Source organism: Daktulosphaira vitifoliae, unplaced genomic scaffold (genome assembly GCF_025091365.1).
Source record: "Daktulosphaira vitifoliae isolate Bord-2020 unplaced genomic scaffold, ASM2509136v1 Scaffold_3, whole genome shotgun sequence".
Lineage (NCBI taxonomy): Eukaryota > Metazoa > Arthropoda > Insecta > Hemiptera > Phylloxeridae > Daktulosphaira > Daktulosphaira vitifoliae.
In genome coordinates, this window is record NW_026099574.1 from 14,868,249 (window position 1) to 14,886,766 (window position 18,518).

General features: G+C 23.5%; 2 protein-coding genes across 3 annotated transcripts in view; one reads left to right on the top strand and one right to left on the bottom strand.

Moving 5' to 3' along the window:
* Positions 1–9,862, bottom strand: part of LOC126903023 (exosome component 10) — an 11,443-nt gene extending 1,581 nt beyond the window's left edge. The window contains exons 1-13 of the mRNA XM_050680924.1: positions 9,715–9,862; positions 9,330–9,463; positions 8,563–8,674; positions 7,380–7,648; positions 6,240–6,426; positions 4,000–4,143; positions 3,737–3,927; positions 3,520–3,676; positions 3,159–3,307; positions 2,705–2,867; positions 2,422–2,625; positions 1,735–1,947; positions 733–966 (exon numbers count right to left, since the gene is read on the bottom strand). Of these exons, the coding sequence (XP_050536881.1) occupies positions 733–966; positions 1,735–1,947; positions 2,422–2,625; positions 2,705–2,867; positions 3,159–3,307; positions 3,520–3,676; positions 3,737–3,927; positions 4,000–4,143; positions 6,240–6,426; positions 7,380–7,648; positions 8,563–8,674; positions 9,330–9,463; positions 9,715–9,717 (2,160 nt within the window). The 5' untranslated portion in view covers positions 9,718–9,862. The remainder of the gene's footprint in view (positions 1–732; positions 967–1,734; positions 1,948–2,421; positions 2,626–2,704; positions 2,868–3,158; positions 3,308–3,519; positions 3,677–3,736; positions 3,928–3,999; positions 4,144–6,239; positions 6,427–7,379; positions 7,649–8,562; positions 8,675–9,329; positions 9,464–9,714) is intronic.
* A 1,710-nt stretch (positions 9,863–11,572) lies between these two features.
* On the top strand, positions 11,573–16,491 carry LOC126903025 (4-hydroxybutyrate coenzyme A transferase). Of its 2 annotated transcripts, none has more exons than XM_050680927.1 (9): positions 11,573–11,705; positions 12,065–12,275; positions 12,932–13,084; positions 13,219–13,367; positions 14,142–14,232; positions 14,301–14,705; positions 15,263–15,400; positions 15,464–15,613; positions 16,220–16,491. In XM_050680927.1, the coding sequence occupies exons 2-9, from the start codon at positions 12,074–12,076 to the stop codon at positions 16,402–16,404; spliced, it is 1,473 nt and encodes a 490-aa protein (XP_050536884.1). In that variant the 5' UTR covers positions 11,573–11,705; positions 12,065–12,073; the 3' UTR covers positions 16,405–16,491. The 2 variants fall into 2 exon arrangements, with proteins under 2 accessions (XP_050536884.1, XP_050536883.1); XM_050680926.1 differs by having other exon boundaries at positions 11,636–11,864.
* The last annotated feature ends 2,027 nt before the right edge of the window (positions 16,492–18,518 follow it).

Below are 18,518 nucleotides of genomic sequence, written 5' to 3' on the forward strand. Positions count from 1 at the left end.
ATGTCTTTACCTATCATTTGGTATATTTTTTTTGTAAATTCGACCTTTTTTCTGCCCACAGGGGGGGATTTAAAATGACAACTTTTTCACAAAAAATTAACTTTTTCAACTTAACTTTTGAAAATGTTCCGGAAGGTCTGACACTTTTATATATATCTTAAATTAAAGCTAATGTAATGTACTTTAATTTGAAAAAAAAAAATTTGACCTCTGGACTTGTCTTCATGGTGAAAACGGCTACCGAATGCTATTTTTGTGTGAAAATTTTCGATTTTATAATTTACATTTTTTACTTTAAAGTGCTATAACTTTTTAAAAAATGTATGGATCAATACAATTTTTTCATGAGAAGTAGTATTTATATACATCTTTCATTGGATATACTTTTTTTTTAAATCAGACTATTTCCCTATATATGGGGGGGCTTCAAATATAAAAAATGCATATAGAAAGTAGAACTTTTTCAACTTAACTTTTGAAAGTATTTCGGAAGGTCTGACACTTTTATATATATCTTAAATTAAAGCTAATGTAAAATTTATAATTGACCCATTCTAAAATTCTTGTGGGTACTGCCAATTTAAATTATGTAGAATTAGTTTTTTTTTCACTTTTAAATTAAATAATCATACATAAAATTTAAAAATTATTTTTGATATTTATTTAAAATTTTCAAAAAAGTTATGTCCATGGGTAGGGGGTATATTATTTTATTGTTGTATTGAATCTTACTTGTTGAAGTCTTTTAGCAATAAACAAAACATCTTTTGATTGATTATGAAATTTTGAAAAATTAGTATTACTGTAGTTATGAGGAGTAAAATTTGGTTTTTTACTAGAAACTTCAGCAATGTTAGGAGTATCTAAAGATTTAACAACTTTAGTAGATATGTCTGGTTTAGGAGTTTCTTCTTTTACAATAGTAAGATCAATAGACTCTTTTTTTACTTCTTTTACTGGTTTTATCTACAAAAAATATATAATAATTAAATATTTGTAGAATTATAGTAACTAAAGAATATATTTGATTCAAAACTATGAATATGGGTTGAACATGAATTTCCATTCTCTTCATTTTCATTTATCCCTCATATATGGATAAAATGTTAAAATATGAACAAATTCTTAAAATCAATTAAATTTTTTATGTACTACATGACCACTTTAACTCAAGTACAGCAAACTTTTTTTGTTCAAAACAATATTGCTTCATTAATTTACTAATTTATATTGAAAATAGAGAACTAATAAATGTTACATTTAAAGTGAGTGAAACCTTCTGTACATAATGGAAAAAAATTGGGTTCTTTTTATGAGGTGGTAATATGATTGCAAATTTTATGTCATATCAATTACTTCACAATTTCCTGGGAACATAACATTTGCAAAATAATTCTTGAACTAAATCTTATACTGATTTTTTTTTTGAAATTATAGAAATAAAAATAGACTAAAGGGTTTAAAAATTATATTTATTAGCAGCATCAATAGATAAAAAAAATATGTAGTTGACTATTGCAAAATGTTGATAAAATTGATTTATTTCCTTTTTTGCAGCCAATATAAATTATTGTTTTATTTTAAACTTAATCTTAGAAAGATATTTTTATGTATAGTTTATTGAATATTAGAAGAAAATATTATTTCATAGTAAAAACAAGTATATTTGAAAATACAGTTCAAAACAATTTTATTTCTTTTAAAATCTACAATAAAATAAAATTGTATATTTACCTTAGAGATGTTGAACATTATTTTATCTGGACAATCCATTGGTACAGTTTTTTTTATCTCCATCTGATTGTTACTGGCATCTTCAGTATTTTTTTCTTTTTTTAATTTATTGTATGCTTTTTTGTATTCTAATGTTTTCAAATATGAATCATATGGACGTTTAAAAATTATGTTACTCAAACTTTTAGATGTTTTTGAATTTTTAATAATATCCTAAAAAACCATGCATTGTGTCAAATCTTAATTCACTAATTTTATAATAAGATATTTCATTATTTATTTGTTTTTAATAAAAAAATAAAAATAGTACATCAAAGAAAAAACAAACGATCACTTATTTATTTTTAATAATTATTTCCTATCTAAAATCAAGCATCCAATAAAATTCAAGAAACATGAAATTTCTCTTTCAAATATTCTAAGTTTAGATAAAAGCACGAGTGCTTTATAGTATTTGTAATATATGGCCAAGCTATGAAAGCATTATTGATGCTACACACATTACAAGTAAATTAGTGACTATTTTCAAAATTATAAATTTGAGGATGGAACAACTTAATCAAAATTCTAAGTATACATTTTCAAGCGCTATTTTTTTTATAAAAGAATTAAGGCTTTTAAGGAGTTTAAAGATAAGTAAATTTTTTTTACACTAAAAAATCTTGTATATAATAATTATATTATTACTTGAAATACTCTTATATCTTGAGCGAAAATAAAGTCATCATTGCAATCAGAATAATTATAGAAATCTTTGTCTTCTAATAATGTAGGCAAAATACCAGAAAATGTTTTGTCAGCTTTTGAATAATCATGTAAGCTTATTAAGTCAATATCTTCATGTTTTATAACATTTTGATAATTATTAAGATTTTCTTCACATTTTTTAACCTAAAAAAATATGTATTATAAATATTAATAGTAAAACTAAAATATAACATATCTGAAAATAATAAAAAGTAACACTAACATTTTCAAATGATTGTTCTCTAGCTTTTTTAATTATATGATGAATTTCATGTAAGCATTGTCTAACTAATGGTGGTATTGGAGAGCAACAAGCCAATATACCAGAAAATTCTTTTGGCAATGTTTCTGATATTTTTATCAACATGTGATTTGGTAGCACATATCTAAATTTAACGAAATTTAATTAACTATAAAAAACACATTTATTTAATATATATAGATATAATATGGGCCAGTAGTAGTAACTCAGCAGTGCCTCATGCAAAATGTTACTGGTTTATGGTGAATGAAACTTATCAACAGACAGCTCCATCTGTTGAATGGAAGATCTGTTTAGTAATTGGAGTCACCATCCAAGAAGTGTTAAGGATTAAGAAAATTCCTATATGGTGAAGGTAAAAATGCCCTTGATTGGCAGTAGAAATAGAAAAAAAAAAGTAAATTAAGTATACTACCCAGGACTTTCATCTAATTCTCTTGCAATTTTATCGCGCCATGAAAATAATGATTTTAAGGCAAACATTTGCTGTAAGTCAAATAACTTTTTGCTTCTTTTATACATACTCATGTGGCTTTCATTATTTAGAATATTTATTTCATATCTCTAGAAACATGTAAATTAATAAGTTTATACATTACAAAAATAATTTTGTTAAATAAATTATGGTATGTTTTTAATGAAAATAAATAAACAAAAAAATAATAATAATAAATTTATAATAGCTTTTATTATTATTTTTGTTTAATTATATATATGTTATTTCATAAATGGTACTAAGAAAATTTATTTTTCCCCATCAATTATGAAAATTTTACCATTTTACAGACATCAGTACTTCTTTGAAATACTATTTCAACATAATTATTTTGTTTAGTAGACATGGCCATTAAATCTTTTTTCATCATATCATATATATATAACAAGTAATGAGTATCACACCGTGCATAGCGTTTAGCATCTTCTGACAGAGGTCTAATAATAATAATTTTTAAAATTAAGAAATAAATCAACAATGTATAAAAATTATTTTACCTAGTTCTCCAGTCATATAACTGAAATGATTTATCTGCGTTCACATTGCAATATTTGCTTAATAAGAATTCTAATCCTTTTCGTACAAAATTTAATATTTTACAAGCTTGATATGTGTCAAACATATTGATTACATATAGGCCAAGATCTCTTTGTAACCATACAATATCACTATCTGCTCCATGGAACACCTATTTTATAATCATATGTTAAATAATAATAATTAGGAAAATTTTATCACATGATAATAAGTTCATATTTACCTTAACCACATTAGGATTGGTAAAAATTTCATTTAATACTTGTAATTTATCTCTTAGTTCCAGTGTATCTATTAAATAATCAGTATTTCTTGTTGATATTTGCATTAAACATGTAAACCCTTGATATGTTCGATAATTATGAGCCTAAATACCATAAGTCATTGATTGGTAACAATGGTAAACAGATAAGGTTCATCATTTTTTATTATAAAATTACTAATAATTAACTTTAAGTGGAAAAAAACTGAAAAACTTAATGAGATTTTTAATAATATATTAAAACTTCTCTAAAAAAAAGATGACTATATATTCTAGAACTGTGGGATTCTTTTTATATCCAAATACAACCTACATATTTTAACTGTTTGTTATATATCACTTGATAAAATTAAGGAGAATTCTAAGGAGTAAGTTAAAAGTATATTCCCTTCTTAATGAAAATCTATTTTGAAGAAGGTAATAAAAACTTTTTTAAATACAAGTGAAGAACTCATAAAAAATGTTGAGTACATTACTGTAGCTAATAACTTTATTTTACCTAAAATCAAAAATATATACTTTGTATAGTCTTTAATTGTAAAACAACAAATTAATAAATATATTTGATTGTATATGAACATAATATTTCATTTTACTAATAATTTTAAGTTTGTTAATAAAGAAACATTAACTTTGTGGATCACCCATAAGCTTTTTATGTATTATCTAGTGGTACGCATACCATATATTGAAAAACACTGATCTAGAAAAAAAACATTTAAGATAATTTCCTGATTATTTAATTAAATTTTTATTCTCCAAAATGGATGACCTAAATCCTAAATTTTAATTTTTTTTTAAACTATAACATTTTGTAAGTTTTACATATAAGTTTTAGAAAATATTTACTATATATTAATATAGCTAAAGTTACTATCAACAATTTTGCGTATGATTTAAAAAAATTATCATATTTTTTATTCTTAAATTTATATTCTTACGGTCAAGGTAGAAAAAATTAGTAGTGTAATACAGATAGTTGGTTTATAATATTTCAAAAGTTATTAACAATTTAAAGTAATGACTGGAAGTGGGTGCTGTTATTTGTATTACTAGTCTTATCCTGCCTAGGTATAAAAATGTGAATAACATTCAAAGTACTGGTCTTAAAGTTGTTATCGACCAGTCATTTTTTTAATAAGATTATTTTCTATTTTATAAGCAATTTAAATATGTATGTTGCCATTTGAAAAATTTTGTTAAAACCCTTTAAGTTATGAGGGATGATTTTAAAAAGTCATCATTAGCTAATAAATTAAGAAATATATGTAGCTAAAAGAAATCAAAATTTTTTTTTTCCGATATTTTGTGCCAGTATTCGAGTGACTTATGATTTTCAGTTGTCATTGTGATTATTGTCAGTGTTGGTGCTTCCGTATTGTAATGTGTTGTTGTAAAAATGGAATATAAGTTTAACAAACAATTACATATGATATTAGCCATCAAAAAATCTAATAATACGTATTTAAGCAAACCAAAATACGACAAACTTATAAAACATGTAAAAGGTATTAAGTAAAAAAAAAAAAAAAAAAAAAAAACTAAGTAAAATTATAAAGTAGAGCGATGCTTAAAGTTTCATTTCAATGAAAAACTGTATTTATCACCATGGTAATAAATGTTCTCCATATAAAGCTATAGCTAAAGTAGGTTTGTATAATAGCATCTTTCAACACATATACTATATAAATTGAAAATTAAAGATTTAGAAGTCGCATTGAATACTATAAAAGAGAAGTAGTAAGAAGATGAAAAAAATATAGAAGATGCATCAGAAGAAAAAGGAGATTTAGACTCTAGAAAACTTTCTTTATATAAAAATAGAACTCAAGCTATTCAAAATAAATAATAGTAAATATAATTATTAACTAACAAAAATAAGTTTTGCTATTCATTATAATTTTTTTTAAATATTACTAGGCCCATTTTATTTAATTCCACGTGGTATTCAAAAAATGGACATTGTACACATTGTCTGGACATTCTATTATAATAACCATTTTCCACCTTGACTGTAATATATATAAATATTAATATAAAAATATTTTAAATTTTATCATCATAAAATATTATTGTTGATTAGATAAGATTCTCATTTGTTTTGCAAAAAAACAATATTTATGCTTACCTTTAATATTTAAAGAAAATTGTAGAACTATATTAAGATTTTAAAAATAAACTAATGAAATCAAAGTACTTACTTCAAGATCTATAGCCAATTCTTTAGCATCATTTAATTCTGAAACCATCATATTTAATTGATCTTCATTGGATATTTCGACTAGTTTTGTATTATCTAATGATTCTGGCTGTACAGCTTTTTTAACTTTTAAATGTTCATCGGGTACTTTAAATGTCTCTAACTCAGTTTCATATGGATGTTTATAGCTATAAATAATTAAAATCTTACAAACAAGTATTTAAAAATATATTTAAGACACAAATAAATTTTTTTGGTAATTCAATTTTTATATTAATTATAAAATATTGTATGGTGAAGTTTAGATTTGGTTAAGTTGTTAGATAGTATCTATGATACCATCTATTAAATACTAAAATTTTGTTAACAAAAAAAAAAGTAACTCGAGAAAAATTACTTTTTTAACCATAAACTATGATATATGGGGGATAATATCAATTTGTTTACTTTCTGTATAAATTATGTCTGTATGATTATTATATACTTAGTTTCTCAAAAAAAAAAAAACAGCATCACTGCACAAGATTGCGGGCATCTAAAATTTTACTTAAGATCTTATATTGTATTATTATAGAATTTTAGAATTAAATAAAAACATTTAAAATGCAAAGAAATGTATACATTACTTTTATTTAAAATATCATGAACAAAGGTAATGTAACATTGACATAAAATAAACTAAAAATAGTTATCAGGGATTAATTTTTTTAGTATAGTAGTGGGGAATAATTAAAAGTTTATTGCATACACCAATTTTTAAAACATAATTTTAATTTTGTCTATACTTCAAATTTTTTAAATAAATTGGTAGATTATTAAAAATGAAAATAAAGGTAAGATGCCAGGGTGCTATTATTTTAATCACACAACATTTTCTGGTCTCATTACTCACTCTTCCTTTCGTCTAATTATAAAAATGTTAATAATTTCTGAAATAATGGTTTGAAAGTTGTTATTGATATGTAATTTTTATATAGATCATTTTCCATTATCTAAACTAGTTAAACATAAATGTTTTTATTTAAAAAAGTAAAGTTTACACTCATATGAAGTATAAAGGATGAACATAAAAATTATTTTATAACAGAATAATGATAAATAAATAACAATTTTTCAGGCAAATGAAAAGAAAAATACTTACAACATAACACCTTCTTCATTTGTTTCTAAACATAAATTAAGTGGTGTTATACTATTTGGTTTATGTTTTAGTAAAGGTTTAAATGGAACTGGCCGATTGTCAACTTTGACTTTAAATTTTGCTTGAGGCCTTTCTACAATACGCCCATGAACCAAAACTTTTTTTTTTATTTGAGCCTTTTCTTCAGGATTCTCACTTAATAAACGTTTAGGGGTCATTAACATCTCATCATGTTTAAATGAACCATTCAAAGAATCAATATTGAATGCCTTAAAATAATCAACTCATTACTATATTTTAAACATAATTACAGCAAAATAAGTTAAGAATTATATTCATATTCTTTATAAATTTCAATAATAATACATTTTAATTAATTTGGAATTTTTTTTGTTATACATGTTTAACAAAAAATTAAATAATACTTTACAATACACAAAATAAATATATAATAAAAATTGATCACTAGTGATCAATTTTATATATTATAACATTAAATAAATACTCTTTAGTAAAATCATTTGAAATTTTACATTTAAAATTCATAAACCAGTATATTTAAGTATTTGCTCGAACAATAGAAGATCTATAGCATATTCCTATTATTACTATTTAATTTAGATTATTTTAGTCAGAGGCCAAGAATAACTCTTTCAGACATAGGATTTATAAAATTGAGCCACTGCCATTACATTCATTCCCTTACTATGCTTTCAAAATTATTTATTTGTAAAAAAATGTTAGAAAAAAGAAAGTTTACTTCTTAAAATAAAAATAAAAATTTATTATTTTATTTAAGCTAGGTAATAAATAAATTAAAGTTGATTAAAATAAAACAAGATAGGGAATTCCCCATTATTTTAGTAAGAAGTTCTAATTCATATATTATTTATTTTATTCTATTACTAAAAATAAAACATTAAATAAAACAAATAAAATACTAAAAAAAAAAACTGATCACTAAAATATTATGGAAAAGAATAATACATTGAACAAAAAATCAATACAAATTGATGGATGCACTGCAAAAAGATTTCAGCTTCATATTCTCTTAAAATTAGAAAATTTGGAGCAAAAGTCTTTTGCAGTAAACTCTTCAATTAACAATTAAGCTGAAATTAGTTTAAATTATTTTAAGGTACAGTGTATAAAGTGTAATAAAATTAAAATTATTAATTATTACCACTCTGTCTAATATTGTATCATTGCCCTCTTCAATTAACTGAAATTGACCTTCATGATCACTACTCCTTATATTTCCTTGAATTCTTTGATTTTTTAGCAAGGCTGATATTCTAAAAAAATATTTTTCATATATTAGTGTATTCTAAAATAACACAGTATATATCAAATTCAATGTTGTATCAACTCAAAAATAAAGAACCTAGTAAAATCAACACTAGGATTAGCTACAATCACTATAACAGTGGTGTAGCCAAGGGGATTAAAATGGCTATAGCTCCCCATTAGTCAATTATTAGTATTATTAGTATACAGCATATGACTAAAGAGCTAGTAAGAGTATGTAAGCAAAAAAAAAAGATATTTAGTCCTGTTCTCAAGCAAAAATTCTAGTGATGTCACTGCACTATAATATGATATCTAACAGTTATTAAAATTTCTATTATAAAACATTTTAATACAAGTGTTTGATAGTAATAATTTTTTTTTGGAGGAAGAGTAGTTAATACATGGAGTTGAGTCCTATTAAATTTTTAATTAAAAAAATATATATATTTTAAATGGATTGGTATGTGAAAAAATCAAATTTGAAAACAATAATTTTTTAAATAATTTTATCATTTTATAGCATATATCATTATCATTCTTGAAATAAATGTTGAAAAATAGACAATAATTTATTGGTTAAACTACATTCTTTATAATTTAAGTGTATTCAGATTTAAACTAGTCAATAAAATTAAAATATTAAGTAATTATCAAACTTACAACTTTAGAATATATGTTTGTCGAGCAGATATTGTTTTCATATATTTGGGATAGCTAGTGTAAAAATTCCAATTAACTCCAGATGGTAAATTATTGGAAGCTTTAATACCTTCAATAATAGTCTTAAAATCACTCTACAATGTTAAACAGACTTAATTAATATAATAAAAATTAACTTTGTACTGTTAATTTAATAATGTAAATAAAATACAACGTTTTTCTTAATATATCAATATTTAAATAATACAATATTTATAGATTTAATTTTAGTATTTAAACAAAAAAAAGTAGAAGTTTAAGTCTAATTATATTTAAAATGGGTTTTAAATCGAACACATTTTTAAATTTGCTAAAGAAAATAAATATAACTAATTTTTTGTCATACCATGTTAATGTAATTTTAAAAATTAATTTAACTCGAAATAAAAAAAAAAAGTTAATGCTTTGTTCGTCAAAGCAAAATTAATTTGAAATTGTATATTCAAGTGCGTTAAAAACATGCAAAACTCATTCACAGATATATCTGAGAATTCACTAAATTGATAATATTATAACCATACATATGTAGTGATAAAATTTCACAACAACCAGGTGGATTTATTCCATATATATAGATAATAATAATATACATATATGATAATATGTTAATTACCAAATATGAAGTAATGATTACTTTAATAACTATTATTTTTTGTGACTTGCTTCTGCAATTTAAAATTAAATAAAAAATAAATTTAACATTTAAAATATATTAATTGAGTTATAATATGATAAATTAAAAATTTCTTTGCAAAATTTTACCATATATTTATTAATTTATTATTAACTAACTTAATTTATTAATTAAGTTAGCTTATTAATATTGTCAATTATTAAGTAAACTATAATGTCCCTTTGAATGTTTTTTCTAATAATTAATGTATTATCTATAGAAAACACGACAATTCGATTATCTAAAATTTCTCTCTCAAATTAAAGTTTTATTGTTGGATAAATAATTACTTAAAAACTACCAAGCATTATTTATTTATTATAAAAGATAATTTTCCAGACTAATTTATCCATTAATTTAAAATATACTTTTTCATTTAAACTTCAATTGTGACTTACACTTTTTTATAAAATTTTTGGCATATAGTACAGTTTAAATTTTGACATTAATAAAATGCTGTTTCATCTTTCTCTCCCATAATCGGTGAAAGTATCTTCAAAACATTATTTGTAATTATCAAATGAAGATCTTTTGATAATTAAAAATCTAACACCCTCATTTATTAAATTATTATATCATAGCTTTTATTCCGTGTCTGTCTTTATAATTTCTGACAATTAAAAATCCATACAATTATTAAAAGGAATGTCTTGAAATTTTTGTTAAATCTAACTTATTAACATAAACCTTTCTTTTCTATTCATTACTTGCTTTTACAAGCGCTAGTCATATACTGTATATAATCATAGTTGGTTAGTGGGGAAGGAGCTATTGCTCTGCCAGCATTACTATTTGCAACTACATACATTCATTAAATATTTTTCAATATGATCATTTTAATGTCTAATATATCTCTATTTTCTCAGTCTTGTTTTCGACTTTTATATAAGCTTATTTACTATCACAACTCAGAATATTTATATAATTTATTTTAATTTTTTGAACTATTTAATTATAAATAATTCACAATAAGCGTAGGGTGGCTAATTTTTTTTATAGCGAAGCTAAATTATTCCCTTTTTTAAACATTTTTTTATACAATACATATTTTTTCAAATGTCAATATTTTTAATGATTCAAGTGGTTAGATTCAGGGGTATATTTAATTTTACTCTTTAGGAATATACATTTCAGGAATTATATAAACTCGTAATGAAATACAATAAATACTGCTTAAACTAATATAATACGGTTGATGAGACTAGGGTACTTCCTTTGTGGTCTCTAGTTTGAGTATGTATTAATTTAAAGAACATTATTTAAAAGAAAAAAATTAAAAATATTCTTTATTTAAATAATGGATGGCAACGATTATGCAAATCAATATGTAATTATATATAAGGACAATTTAACAAAATCGACAGTTGTCCACTCCTAAAAACAATTTTAATCGTTATGGATGTAATTTATTAGGTCGTAGACAAAACAAAATATCAGTTTATTTTCCATATTATTGCTATATAATATAATTATGATTATAAACACTAGCTACCAGCTGACCCGCTAATCTTTGTATAAAAAAAATTGCCTGATAACATAATATTACCCAATCATTATTCTTTTTAATGTTAAGGTTTTAGTGTTGAGTCTTTCTCGATACTTACGTTCTTTAGTAGTCATTTTGCATTTCGAACTATTCAATCGAGGTGTATTTAGTTTTTTTTGTGAGTACCCACTGTTGTTTGTTTGTTTAACTTACTAAAGTTCTGAGATTTTACAATTACTTTAATTCATTATCGAAATAAATTGCTTGACGTCACTAATTATTGGACTTACCCAAAAAATATAACATTTTACTTTTAATTACTCATATATTTATTCCGGTATTGAAACTATTTACGTTAAATTTTGTTTGTATTAATAATTGCAAAATTGATTTTAAAATTAAAATTGCTGTTATTTTACAAGATTATTTATATAAAACTATTTCTTTTATTAAAAATGATTATTAAAAAAATACTAATGGAATTGCTTCAATTTTAAACTAAGAGAATTACACATTGTTATTATTGTTTCACTTTAGAATAGTATAATGGCTTCAGCTATAAATAGAGTTGGTTTTCGGTTTACTGGTAAAAGTCGTGGTACAACAAAATTATGGAATACTTTTGGGTGGATTAGAAGTACACAAGTATCTAAAAATTATTTTACATATAGCCCTCAAGTGTCTCAAGTATTAGATCGAGAACCTAAGTGGGTTTCAGCTGATGAAGCTGTCCAATGTATCAAGTCTGGTAATAATTTTGCTGTTTTATGTTCCATAAAAAATTCAATAATTGCATATATTATTATCAAGTTTAATCTAAAAACTCAATACTCTGACTAATTAATTCAAATTTGTAATTAACATAATATGCTTAATATTATTAGTTTTAGTAACAAAAAACAATAGAATTTGATATTATTGAAGAAGTTCTAAAACTAATTAATAGATTTTTTTTTCTTTAAAAACCAATAAAATATTTCTTAAATATCATAATTTTTAAAATGCAACATTTTTCATAACTTTTAATATTAAAAAAAGAGTAATTTAATTTTATACACAATCTACAAAATTGATTATTATTTAAGTCAAATTAAAAATTAAAATGGTATCTGTAACTTGTCACAGTTCTTAAAAATCCTTATTTCTTTTATCTATTATTATTTATTAAGAATGTCCTTTGTACTATAAAAAAATTGTAGGGATAATATTATTCTTTAATAAAATGTATCTAAAATAAAATCAGCTTACTGATATTTTAATAAAGATTAAGTTGTTCAGAAGAAATAATCATAATCATTATAATTGGAAAAACTAAAATAATAATTATTAGATTTGAATTAAAATGTTTCTTATCTAATTTATTTCTTACAGTTTTTTATATAAGTTTTTTTTTTGTAATTTTAGGTGATACTGTTTTTGTTGGAGGGGCAGCTTCAACACCAATAGAAGTTTTACGCAGTATGGCTGATTATGGAAAACAAAAAAAATTAAAAAATGTTCGTGTATGTAGTATGCATACAGAATTTGAATCTCCTTACTCAGAACCTGAATGTGAAGGTTTGGATGCAATAAATAAATATAATTATATATATATGCAACTAAATAATGATATATCAATATTTTTTTTAATATTCAAACAAAACAAAAGTTACAATATAACTAATATTGAATTATGAAAAAAAATTGTTTAGGAATCTTTAGACCAACAGCTTTTTTTATTAGTGCCAATCTTAGAAAATGCATAAATGAAGGTCGTGGAGATGCTATTCCATTGATGTTACATGATATACCATATTTATTTGAACGTAAACTCATTCCTGTTGATGTGTCAATAATAACAGTAAGTTCTTTATATTAAAATTTAGTTTATTGTAATATTATTGAAAGAAGGATAATTTAAATTATAATATAAAATTTTTTACTATATTAAACTTTCAAGTTGAGTATTATTAATTTATTATATTACACTTTGAATTTTTTGATTAGTATACATCAAATAATTAAATAAACATATAAGTTTATATATATATTTAAATTTATGTACACTTTTTATGAGCTAGATTAATTTATTACGAGTAAGTTATGTTCAAAGGTTAAATTATATAAGACAATTGTTTTTTTACATTTGTTATTATTTACAATTTTTATCATTGTATTAGGTTGTGATTAAAAATAAAAATAATAAAAATTTCAAATAAGTAGACGAATGCAGTTTATTTTAGTTACTAGACATTTCCTGGCTTCACTACTCCTATAGCCTAGGTGTAAAAATGTTGATAACTTCCGAAATACTGGTCGAATAGTTGTTATTAATTTGTCATTATCTTAATAAGATAATAATATTTTCTATTTTATTAGCTTATTAAATATGTATGCTGCTATTAGAAAAACTAAAGTAGACACTCTTATTATGTATAAGGGATATAAATGAAATATACTTTGTAATTGATAAATTGAAAAAAACATTTTGTTTATGAAGTATTCAATAATAAAAAAATTATCTTGCATATTTTTATAGAAAAAAATTAAAAAAATTTTTTTTTTATTTACACCTAGGTAGTAGTACTAATAAAAAATATACATTATTTAATCTACTATTTTTGACTTGTATTAGGTTTCTCCACCAGATAATCATGGTTTTTGCAGTCTTGGAACTAGTGTAGATTGTATACGGTCTGCTTTAAGTCATTCTAAAGTTATAATAGGTAATCTAAAATTGAATTTTAATTATATTAAATAATTTCATAGAGTATACCCTATGTATTATTATTAGCTCAAGTTAACAAATATATGCCACGTACATTTGGTGAAGCTATTATTCATCAGTCACACATAGATTTTGCAGTTAAACATGACCGTGAATTACCATCTCATGGTGATAAAGAACCGACTCCTACGGAATCAGCCATTGGAAAACATATTGCTGAAAATCTAGTTGAAGATGGAGCTACTTTACAAATGGGTATTGGTGCTATTCCAGATGCTACACTCAGCTGTCTCAAAGATCATAAAGACTTAGGGATTCATTCAGAAATGTTTAGTATTGGTGTTATAGATCTAGTTAGATCTGGAGTAGTAACGAATCAAAATAAAAAATTAGACCGTGGACTTATTGTTTCAAGCTTTTTAGTAGGAAATAAAAAGTTATATGATTTTGTGGATAACAATCCATTAATTTGTAAGTATTTTAATAGCTATATTAGAAAAATTATTTTATTATTAGCAACAGTGTAAAGATTTAAAATGACTGTACAGCTCAGTTAAGAACATAACGTGCCTTGGAGCACAGGTATTGAGGTTAATCAGGAATTTAGATTTTAGGGTATTTTTCGCCCTTCTAGGCAGTGTTATAAAAAACATGTTAATTTTTTTTAGAAACCTGTTTAAAATATAAGTAAAAAATTTAAAACATCCCATAAGATTCATGTAAATTTTTGATATTTTAAACAAAATTAAAATGTAACAACCCTGCTTTTAGGACAAAAAATGTTTCTATGGTTTATGACAAATTATCACAAAATGTAAGTGAATATATAATTTATGAATGCTGAAAATCTTAAGTCCTGATAATAATAATGAATTAACTCATTAAACTAATCATTTATTTAATTTCCTGAAATTTGATATTTGTTGAATAATCATGCATGTAAATTTACATATTAAAAATGGATACACAATAAGTCATTAAAAAATGCTGCAGAAAATTGTGATTAAATATTATTTTGTTAAATTTAGGTATGAGACAAGTATCATATACAAATAATGTGCATGTGATATCACAACAACCTAAAATGACAGCAATTAACTCTTGTATTGAAGTTGACTTGACTGGACAAGTTGTATCAGGATCTATTGGGAAAAGATTATACTCGGGTAATTAATCTATATACTAAAATTATTATATTTAAAATAAAAATGTAAAAAATAAATTTTTAGGATATGGAGGTCAAGTTGATTTTATTAGAGGATCTGCTGAAGGTTTTGATGGTAAAGGAAAGCCGATTATTGCTCTTGGCTCTACTAACCCAAAAACTAAAGATGAACGAGGTGTCCCATCTAGTAAAATTGTTCCACTTATTAAAGAAGGTAATTGAATTTAAAGTAATTACTTATTTTAAAATTAAAATTTATTTTCTACTAAGTTGTATTTAAACTATTTTAATTTACTGTCAACTTATAACCTTTCATAAGAATACAGTGTGTGTTACTTTGTTTTTAGCATTTATATTATGTTCAAGTAAACTTTTATGCAAGTTCTTGTATATTTAAAAAAGAATTATATAAAATTAAATTTTATAGAAATGTCAAATATCACAAATTTTGATATATGCAATCTAAGTGGGACCTAAAATTATAATATTGTGCACTTGAATCAATTAATAAACAATACTTAAAATAACAATTTGATAGTTGACAAAACTGAGGACAGTGAAAAGACACATACATTTGTGATAGAACATTTTCTTTTATAATTCCTCATTATTATTAATAATTATAATAAATTATTAATAAAATAAATATAATCATTATTAATAATCAATAGTAAACAATAAGTTACAAAAGTATATAAAAGACAAAATTCCATGATATTCTATAAATTGAGATATGATATATTTAGCGGCAATTAATTGACGTAACATCATTATATTTAAGTTCAATTTATAACTCAATTGGACATTAATTATTTTTTAGGTGCTACTGTTGTAACAACTAGTGCACATGTTCATTATGTTGTAACTGAATTTGGAGTTGCTTCGTTGTTTGGAAAAAGTCTGAGGCAACGAGCTCATGCACTAATAAATATTGCTCACCCTGAACACAGGGAATGGTTAGAAAAAGCAGCATTTGAACGTTTAAAAACAATGCCTTGTGCATAATCAACTAATGTTAAAAATATGGTTTTTGTGCCTGTAAGAATTTGTTAATTTTTTTAGAGGCAACTTTTAAATTTTTATCTTGTAAAATTATATAATTTATTGGTCTATGGGATATTTACTTATAAAAAACTCTAATTAATAAAGCAAAAATGTAATACTTATAGGTATGATACAAGTATAAATATAATGTATAAGTGTATTTGGTGTGTATATATTAATAAATATTAAATAACACAATAAGTGTTTATGATAAACTTTGTGTCATAATATATAGTTTAGTTATGGATAATGGAATTTTTATTTTATATAAATATATTGCATTTGTACTGAAATTATAAATTATACTAAAAAGAAATCTGTAAAATCTGTTTGTATAAAGATTTATTAAAGCATTTAATCATTTTGTGTACAAAGAGAATTTAATTATTTAAAATCTTAATTTGGCTTGTCAAATTTACGATAATTTAACCCAAAATTTATTTTCGTTTTCAGAAAAAACAATAATTATTGGCTATGAAATCCCTTCAAGTTTATTTTAAATTATTACCAAACAGATTCAGTACTATGTTAAGGATAAATAAATTAATGTATTATAATTTATGAATTCCCATTAATGCCACAACTAGATTAAAAGAATGACAATATTTCTGTTTACTATTTCATTAACTTTAATGACACTTCTTCGGGAATTTACTTTTTTAAATGTTTATAATTATAATACTTGAAAAATAACTTTTTATCTAGACTTAATTAATATGGAGTTTATTAAGCCTATAGCATATTTTCTTCCTTATTTTCCAAAAAAATATTTGATGTACCCCAGCTTGGTAGGGTCAAAGTGAAGTCTTCGAAAAAAAGATAAGAATAAAACTAAAAAGTTAAATAACCACTATTTCGATTGGGTTAAAGATTGCAGTGAATTTTTTAAATTATTTGAAAAGGCGACATATGTTTTAATGGACAGTAACATCCCCTTAGGAATAAAATACTTAATAATAATCTACTTGTAAAATTGGTATTTATTATTTGATAAAAAAAAAATTTAGTACATTTTTTTAATGTAATATAAAGTATTTTTAGAATAAATACTTATTGTAAAATACGAAATAATACATCAATGAGAACTTATTTTGTAATAAAAGCCAGTACAAATGAATTCTTAAAAAATGGTAGCACAGTGGGGTCGCGTCACAGTGTGAACGTAGCATAGTTGGGACTAGTATAGATGATAACTGACAGTGATTAAAATCACTATCATAAGAAACGCTTCAATGCAAATCTGTCGATAGTGTTTAATTTTAAGAAATTGGTGTATTATTGAAAAGCAAATTCTAACTCAAAAAGAATTGTCTAGAATTGCCACGGGGAATGATTTTTATTGAATCGGCAAATGTTTGTCGCATTCGTTTTTTAAAAAAATTGGCAATTTAAGCTGATTCAAATGTTAAAATTAATTCTTTCACAGACACAAAAAATAAATAAAAAAATATACACATCATGATAAAAATTAATATCTTCTCAGCTTCGTATCGAAGCTAAAACAAGAAATTTACATTTTTTTCTTGCAATTTTATCTTATATAAAATTTTTTGAAAATTATTTTTCTTTAATTTAAAGAACATACTATAGTTTGTTAATTTAAGTACTACGAATACTATCTTTAGTTTAAATAAGATTACATTGTTGATGATCAATGAAAAAAAAAAGTACAATGGTTTTTCGTTCAAGGCGTGGTTGTTCTGGCGGTCTGTTCACGAACCTTTGAGTTTGTAATGGTTAAGAGAATACATATTGACCCTTTGAAGATATGACCACAATTTTGTATTCTTCAAGCATCTGTCACTAGCACCTGATACTTGACACTGCTCGGTCATTAGTCAGTCAATTGACCGGTCAAGCCTTTCCAGGACCACCCTCTGGCACGCAGATGGTTACCGATGGTCAGTGTATTTCAAAAATGTGTTGTCTGTTACTTCATTATATATGAAGAAGAAAATCAGCAGCCGTGTTCTCAGCATGACTCTATTTCGTGTATCGCAAATCGGAAAACTTTCAAACAAGAAAATTCTCACCTGGTCTCGTTGTAGCACTCGGCCATCGATAATCTGTTCTTA